Source organism: Priapulus caudatus, unplaced genomic scaffold (genome assembly GCF_000485595.1).
Source record: "Priapulus caudatus unplaced genomic scaffold, Priapulus_caudatus-5.0.1 Scaffold20, whole genome shotgun sequence".
NCBI lineage: Eukaryota > Metazoa > Priapulida > Priapulimorpha > Priapulimorphida > Priapulidae > Priapulus > Priapulus caudatus.
In genome coordinates this window covers 632,141-641,517 of record NW_014577081.1, presented here as the reverse complement: position 1 = coordinate 641,517, position 9,377 = coordinate 632,141, and the positions used below count along the sequence as shown (strand labels likewise).

General features: G+C 41.5%; 1 protein-coding gene across 1 annotated transcript in view; it reads right to left on the bottom strand.

The window, feature by feature from the left end:
- Positions 1 to 7,219, bottom strand: part of LOC106812101 (cytochrome b561 domain-containing protein 2-like) — a 9,550-nt gene extending 2,331 nt beyond the window's left edge. The window contains exons 1-2 of the mRNA XM_014815879.1: positions 7,175 to 7,219; positions 6,779 to 6,883 (exon numbers count right to left, since the gene is read on the bottom strand). Of these exons, the coding sequence (XP_014671365.1) occupies positions 6,779 to 6,883; positions 7,175 to 7,186 (117 nt within the window). The 5' untranslated portion in view covers positions 7,187 to 7,219. The remainder of the gene's footprint in view (positions 1 to 6,778; positions 6,884 to 7,174) is intronic.
- Positions 7,220 to 9,377: the final 2,158 nt, after the last annotated feature.

The window sequence follows — 9,377 nt, the reverse complement described above, 5'->3', positions numbered from 1 at the left end:
CACACACACACACACACACACACACACACACACACACACACACACACGCACACGCACACGCACACGCACACGCACACGCACTAGTGTGCGTTATAAGGAGCCTGCACGTATACAAGCAATCACAGCAGAGGATGCGAAGACGAGATGAGACATTTAGAGGCAGACAACACTTTAATTGGTTATGTCGAGTAAAACCACGTGAATCTAGATTTTTTTATTATTTTCCGAATAAATACATTCTTTTTACCGTAACTCACTTGACTAGGCCGAGTATACACGTACCAGTTTCATTACACTCGCCTTTAGTGCCATCTCATTCCAACTTTGTGCGTAGCGAAAACGGTGAAATGGTAATGAAACCCGATTTAGAATAGTTTAGAGGTTTCTAAAGGAATTACAATATCGCGGACGCATCTAATGTGGCCACACCCAGACACAAAAACGGAATAATGAGACACAGATATAATTATTACGAACAAATGAATTTCATGCCATAGAAATAGGAATAAACTACATTTTTGAGTCGGGAGTAGAAGTGCTTGCGAATGGCTTACCAGTTTGTAATATATAACCGCAGAACGAGAGTTGCAAGTACACACAACATTATAAACACAGAAAGAAGTCTCAATAAAGAAAATAATGAAGTAAACTGTGAAGGTCGCGTACAACGGGGACACTTATTACTGTAAACGAATGTTAATATCTATGTTAATACAAAATACTGAACAGATTCGAATAGTTGAGATTATCATCAACTTCTGCACGCAACCTCATTGTCGTTATTACATATTAGATGGAGATAACTACATCGCACTCCTAGAATAATCATCACGTATATCAATGTGATTATAATCAAAGCGGCATTCAAATTATATCCAAGTTTACATCTCGGTAATGCTAAATGAATAGAGACCGGGACCGGCATTACCAGGGCCCGTGGTATGTGCCTAGATAATCCCCAGCCAACGACGACGTCAGCGCTCCACTGTAAGGATAAGTGAGATCTGTGTGCACGAACAACATAGAACGTAACACATGCGATAATCTATGTCACGCGACACATAAAAGACTCGGGTAGTGAATTTTAAATGAACACAGTCCCGACTCTACGCACGTTACCAACTGAAAACTTTGAAGTTTTCAGGCGAAATGTACATTTCTATCTAAACAATGCCTATATACAAAATTATGCATATATATCTGTCTGAAATAACCCATAACACACAAGCGACTATACGCCATGTAATATACAAACACGACATATATTGTAACAAAATCAATGGATTTAAACGATGCAATGTAACCCTGACAGACATTTAATAAAAAATAAGTGTACTGGCATACTTATCGCGCCAACAGAAAGCAACAGTTACAAGAGATTAAATTACGAGAATGAATTAAATTTAAGTGATTATGACACACAACATCAATAAATAGCAGGGATACGTTTGCTGCTTGCTGTGCACGACATATAATTATACATGTATATATATATGGCTCAAGGATCCTGTCTACAATGTATCCAATAAGCTCAAATATAATTAAGAACCAAAAGTAGGGTAGGTTGTACTTGTACTAGTACTTAGTTAGTAGTGCTACTACTACTAGTTGTAGTTACTCTTGTTTGATATTGGTACAAAGGCTCTTAGCTTATGCAGGGTTCAACATTAACTTTTTATTTCACTAGACCATCAGGCTAGTAACTGAGGAAAACTACTAGCCCTAACCTAACTTTCACTAGCCCAGACCCAGACCATTGTTATGAAAAACATTATTTAGATAAGAGTGTGTCATCGTATGAATTCATAGATGCTGTTTCCCACTCTTTAAATCGCGCGTGGGCCGAGTTCACGTGCAGCATTCGTATTCTACCACGGGCATACACGAGCGCACGGTTTATCGATCGTCTACTGTGGCTGGCAGCAAGCCACGTTATTGTTTTTGCCGAAGGGTAGACTGGTACCCGGCCTTACACTCTGCTAGACAATGTATACACTCTGCGACAAACAGTGTGACCGCGAACCAGTCTAGCCAGAGGTGACCTTTCAGTGCAATATATATGACCAATTCTAACACAACCAGTCGGGCTACTAGCACTCTGGTTGATAGCTCTAGTACTATAGCCCGCGTTCATAAACTGCTGCAGGGCTATAGAACATTCCCGCACAGATTTCGTAACACCACCTGGTCCCGATTGGTTCCACGAAAAATGGCTCAGAAAACGCAAAATGATCGGGCTTTTTAACACTTATCTATCAAAATGGACATCTCACCTACCTTTTTGAACACTTCCACAACTTTACACCATGTATTTATGCATTTATTCCTAAAAGTCTTAGCTCTACTGGTGTTTTCTTTTCAAATGCAGTTGCTCTGCTTATATGTGCACGCGTGACGTCACCCGAAATGTAGACAAAAGACATGGGCAGCTATGATTCAGCCTAGTACATTTCGGGTGACGTCACGCGTGCACACATAAGCAGAGCAACCGCATTTGAAAACAAAACACCAGTAGTGCTAAGACTTTTAGGAATAAATGCATAAATACATGGTGTAAAGTTGTGGAAGTGTTCAAAAAGATAGGTGAGATGTCCATGTTGATAGATAAGTGTTAAAAAGCCCGATCATTTTGCGTTTTGGGGATAAATTTTTGGTCAGACCAGTTGGAGCATTTGGATAGATTACATCTATGGCAGAATGTACTATAGCCCTGCGGCAGCGATCCGCGGGCTATAGTACTAGAGCTATACTGAAGTTAGTCCAAGAAACGGTATTGCTAGGGTTAGAATACCGTTTCAAACCTTGGCTGCAGCTAAACACGTAGTTGCCTTATTTGCCAAGTATCGCCAAAGAACAGTACACATGTGATATACCAAATGAATCAGTATACGTCCACCTTCTTGTAACCATCAGTGCGCTACGATGCGCTGGGTACTTACAGGGTTACAGTGACTTTTTGAGACGAATACAACCAAATTTATGAATTTGCCACCATGTTTACTATCATTCCGACTGACTAAAATCCGCAATGGATCGAACAAGGGAAATTAAACGATCTGCGGTCCTCATGTAAACCACCCCTACATCCGAGAACATGTCATCCAAGGTTTTTACAAATCGCCCAGACATTTGTGAACATCGTTTCACTTGCTTTGGTGTGTAATTGCCGTGAGAGCCATCGTGCAGCTATTGTACTATTTCTGTAGTATTTTCTAGCGAGTCTTTTCCGTTTCGGGTTTTCCGTGCCTCGCTAAATAAGGAGGGAATGTTCCCCCTTCTTTTACACTTCTTGACCTTTGACCTTTGACCCCCAGCTTCGACATCCCAACTCGTTTTGACGATCCCCCCCGATGTGCCGAATATCGTGACCGTACGTCGAGCGGTTAAGATTTGTGCCCAACTGTTGACGGACGGACGCACGGACGCACGGACGATCGTGCGATTCTACAAGCTGCATCTGACTATGTCAGATGAGCTAAAAAGTATCCTCCAAATATTTTTGGGTCATTATTTGTACTGTACACATTTAACCAGATTATTTTTCTTGAGAAACCGTCTATGCATCGCTTATGCACAATCTATATGGTGCAACAACAATGCATATTCCGCATGGTTTCAACTTGTCATAAGTACCATCGACATACCAAATGTAATTGGGTCCTTTCGCAAAGTAGGCACATCTGACAAGACGTCTAGCTTTTCTTAACTGCACACCTTCTGGATCTACTACTGTTAGTAATATCAATCGTACATCATCTTTTCTTCACAAATTCCACTTTGTTGACATTTGGCATACATCATGCGATATCCGTGTAATTGGCCCGAACCCTGTAACTGACTGTAGATGAATTGTACGATACAGCGTCCACACGGCTGTATCTTCTACAATAAAGATTAGCTGCACTTAAAATTGCCTTTTACTTAAAAGTAGGTCGTGGTGATGACCTAGTATGAGCAGTATATCTTTGTATGCCATTCCAAGATCAAAATACATTTTTATTAAGAAATTTCGGTCACAAACGGAAGTCATTTGAACCTTTCCGCGTGGAAACAAGACGCATTAATTGTTGTTATCTTGTGAGAACGAGATAACATTTCGAGGGAACAAGATGATTACCACGACTCCACGAGGGAAGAAGATAATATCTCATGGGAACGAGATAATTATCTCGAGGGAACGACATAATATATTGTGGGAACAAGATAGTATCTCGAGGGAACGAGATAATATCTCCTGGGAACGAAATTAAAAAAAAGATTTTCCCATGTCCCTTCCCGGGCTCCGTAAGTACTAGTACTAGCAGGAGTAAATTATAATCACAATTTGTGATGATTCGCTTCGGCCCAAGCAGCAGCCAAGCTAGCTCTAGTACTATAGCCCGCGGATAGCTGCCGGCGGGCTATAGTACTAGAGCTACAGCCAAGCAAGCTGGGGCGCCAAGCTATCCTTGATCCTTTACGGCCGCCCTGGTACTCCTACTTACTACTATACTAGTACCAGCTAGGAGCGTATAATAATAGACTATTATAGTCTATTATTATACGCTGTGGCTATATGCCTGGCAACTGGGCACGGTCTTCGATTTCCTAAATGCCTGGCAGTTCCTAACCCTAACCCTTGTTTACTTGAGATAACGCTGAAAATTAAAAACTGCCGGGAATTTAGGAAATCGAAGACCGTGCCCGGGAGCCGTCAGATATATGACGGCTGCCGGGCATATAGCCACATAGCTTTAGTACTATAGCCCGCGTTCATTAACTGCCGCACGCCTGTGGCAGTTAATGAACGCGGGCTATAGTACTAGAGCTAATAGCCACTCTGATTATTATACGCTCCTGCTAGTAGTACTGTACTGGACAGTACAGGACAGGATAGTCCTATTCTGTACTGTACTGTACTTACTACTTAGTCTATCACCATACTGGACATCATCTCTATCCTTGAACCGTACTATCATAGACTAAGAAAAACGGGTAGTAGTACTAGTAATAGTATGTAGTACTAGTAGCAAGAGTAAGATACCTATAAAAAATCCTATATCCTATATTATCTTACTCCTGCTAGTAGTAGTAGTAGTAAGGATAGAGAACATGGGTCCCAATAAAACCAATGTGCCTAACCCTAACCATAACCCTAACCATAACCCTAACCCTAACCATAACCCTAACCTATTATATTGATATAATATTATATTTATATTGATGTAAACGACATTGGTTTTACTGGGACCCATGTTCTCTATCCTTGAACCCAAGTGACCAGTACAAGTCACAGCATACTTGAACCGGGGACGGCTGTATAAATCATGAAGGCAGCTAATCCCATGCAAATAACGTGAGCAACCATCTCTAATATTAGTTGGATCAACTTTCTATTGTATTCACACGTATACGAGGAATAACTACAATATAACGTTGACGGGGTAGCGGTTGCTTTTGTTGTTATTGTTAAGTCTGCGCCGGCGGTCATCTCATGCTAAACCTCCTCGCGTGTCATAAAAAATTAAACCCGGTGTCACATCGAGAAAGTTGGTCTATCGAAAAGTTGGCCCACGTGTTTTCATCGTATGATAGCAGTACAGCCACTAGCTCTACTAGTACTATAGCCCGCTGCTGCTGGCAGGTAATGTAACAGCGGCAGTTAATGTAAGCGGGCTATAGTACTAGAGCTATACAGCCACTAACTAACGTACAGCCTTCACACTGAAGGCGTAGCGAGAAATCAATGAATGGCAACCCCATAACCGGGTTATTGGGTTGCGATTTCTATGGGCAACCCGACCAGCGCCACGAGCGCCATTCCTATGTTATGTACATTACCATAGGGAAAGGATTATAGCGGGTTCTCTCCCGCATGCACATCTCTCCCGGGCATGCCCCTGCCTTTATTGGGCGCGTATGTTTGGGCTAAAAACATTATCTTGACTGGCAACCCGACCAGCGACGCGAGCGCCACTCCTATGTACATTAGCATAGGGAAAGGATTGTGGCGGGATGCTGCGGTCAATGTGAAATTGTTAGAGCGTGCACATTCAACATGCCATCTCAACCGGCTCCTGCCTTTTTTGAGCGCGTAAGTTAGGCCGAAAAAAATTACGTTGGTTGTAGTATTTCGGTGAAGGTGAAATGAAAGCAAGACCGGATGGTAGTTTTTCTGAAATTAATACATATCAGTTCATTTAATCTTGTTTTATAACCTAAATATCTTTACCGATGACACAGCAGTTTACAGCACCACCTGGTCCTCCTTTACTTTACTGTCTACTGCTGCTACCACTCGCACGCACGCACGCACGCACGCACGCACGCACGCACGCACGCACGCACGCACTGGTGTCATGGCGCCGTTCAAATTTTGTAGCGTTGATGTGTAAATAATTAATTAAGTATCTGGTGACAAATACATGTGGGTATAGACGATTTGTTATACAGTAAGTACAGTTGTATGCAGTAAAATCCTAGAGGCTACTGTCCCTTTAATCACAATGGAATTTTACTGAAAGAATTAGCAAGCCTGATATCAGTGATTCATCAGTAACACAAGGCACTTTCCTGTCACAGAGCATGTAACAGACCACGTTATGTTGCTGCTGCTGCTACTGCTTTTTCTTTGTTTGTCTCGCCTTTAATTTTGTTGAAGTTTGTTGAGTGATAGGTAGCTAACTTAACTACATTATCAGGAGTCTATCAATATTGATCAATTTTGATAGACTCCTGATATTATGTTATTTTGATCATGTTTACGTTGTTGTTGTTTAGTTGTTGGTGTTATACTTGCCTGTAACAGACCATGCCCCGTGGTCTTGGCTGCGTGACTGTATTTCGAGAGCAGTGAGCTCTCAGGTGAGAACATCAGAATGGCTTCCGTCATGAAAAATGCTACCTGAACAGAAAAAACGATCGCATTCACATCTCCCTCACTTTATTAATGAGAAAAAGAAATGATCTCAATTTTGGTGCAAACATAGACTATTTTATAGTACTCAAACCGTAATGATCACATTGATTTTAGAACGTTTACCTATGCAAACAAATCCTTAAATTTTGGCCAACATTCTGATAAAATTCTGGGGCCCAATGGTATTTTTACTAGCCTTGGGCAACTGGCCGACTGTTAATTTTCATCACAGCTGATGGCATGCATTATGAGTACAGAATGTGACTGTGAACTTACTGCAAGAGTCATCAGGGCAGGATGCCAGGAAAACAAGGCTGTAACGAAAATATTATACACATAAAATACTTGTTATATCAAACCCAAAAAGCACAGTTGTGCATTTTCTTTGAGATATCATAACTTATATTAGCACCTATACTCATAGCGATTCTCTCACCCACAGGGCAACACATTAGCTCAGTAGGGGATCGTGGCAAGTGATTTCCATTTAACAATTTTCTGTCATGAGAAAATTCACCAACTTACGGAGCACGGGAAGGGACATGGGAAAATCTTTTTTTTATCTCGTTCCCACGAGCTATGATCTCGTTCCCACTAGATATTATATCATTCCATTTTTATGTCCATCTTCCGTGCCGCGGTCACCGCGCACGACGTGGGGACACCCTCCACACTCCTTCACAGCTTCTAACAAGTGCCACAGAGCGACAGCGCTCACCTGACGGCAGGTGTTCTGATGCTAAACTCAGGGGCAAACGAATAGCATGCTTGGATGTATGAGGCTACAATGTCACAGGTGAAATTTCCAAAGCTAAATTTGCTTGAAGAAGGTTAGCTCTTAATCGTATAATTTCTATGGCATTCTGTACTGTCAGTTGTGTTAATATGCCAACTGCCAGTGGCCACTCGCCAGTGCATGGAGTTGGTGATAGTCATGGTGTAGTTTTGCCTGCGTTATTAGGTACAGGTGGCAGTCCTATTTCAGCCTGTAAGGCTTGTGTAGGTAAATGGAACGAGTGCTTACCTATTCTGTCTTGGCAAATAGTTGTTACGATATAACGACATACGATGGAAGCTTCCAGCTACGGGCAACTGTACGCGGCGCATCTCGTGGCAACTTTCATAACGATGCCCTAACAAACATTTATTCGAGAGGTTCCTGATAACCATGCCCAGTGTTTTGAAATAAGGGACTATCCGTTTGTTCGTACTTGTCCATTTCGCACGGAAACAAGTAGATCTGTCAGGTAGCCTTGTCTGCCAGACAAGCAGCTTTTTAGAGGGCAATTTTTCATAATTTTCTACCATCGCTGGCCGCTGCTGGGAAACCGAGTTAACATAGTATAAACATGGGCTGGCTCTGAGAGAGAGTAACCAACCCGAAATTAACATATACTATAGTATATAACATTTATGTGAGTTATATAACAACGTTCCGCTTGCTAGCTCCACGAAACGGTTTGCAGGTCAGAAGATCCATCAGACAATCAGTCTGAATAGACAATCAGCCGTCTGTATACACTATAGACAATCAGTCGTACAGCCCTCCGGCAGCGCGCATACCGGCCTCGAGAAAGAGAGAATATTGAGAGAGAGGGAGAGAGAGAGGCGAGGAAGAGAGTGGGAGAAGAGAGAGAGAGAGAGAAGAGAGAGAGTGAAGAGAGAGGCGATAGAGAGAGAGAGAGAGAAAGAGAGAGAGCGGCGCTACGGAAAGAGTGAGAGAGAAAGAGAGATGAGAGAGAGAGGAGAGAGAAGAGATGAGAGAGAGAGAGAGGGAGAGAGAAAGAGAGGAAAGACACCGACAAAGAAAGAGAGACAACGAGGGAGAGTTGAGTGTGAGCGAGCGAAGAGAGAGAGGGAGAGAGAGAGAGCGTGAAGGGAAGAGGAGAAGCGAGAGAGAAGAAGAGAGAGAGAGGAGAGAGGAAGAGAGAGGAGAGAGGTTGATCGGAGCGAGAGAGAGTAGACGAGGAGCAGAGGGAGAGGAGAGCGCGAAGGAAGAGATAGCAACAAAAACAGAAAAGAAACAAAAAAAAAAAAGAAGAAAAAAGAAAAACAAAAAAAAAAAAAAGAAATAAAAGTAAAGAAAGAAAAACATCAAACAGAAAAAGAGAAAAAATAAAAAAAGAGAAAAAACAAAAAAAAAAAAAAAAAAAAAAAAGGAAAAAAAGAAAAAAAAACACAGAAAAAGAGAAAAGAATAGAAAAAGAAAAAAAGGAAAAGAAAATAAAAAACAAAATAAAGAAGAAAAAGAACAATAAAAAAAAAGAGAAAAGAGGAAAATACAAAACAAAAAGAAAGAAAGAGATGAACGAAAAGAACAGGAAAAAAAAAAAAAGATAGAATAAAAAAAAAAACAAGAAAAAAAAAAAAAAAAGAAAAAAAACAGAACAAAAAAGATAAGGCGAACAGAGAGCGAAAGAGAAAGAATGAGAGACAACGAGGGAGAGCGAAAGCCGCGATGGAGGGTGCTCTTGATTCG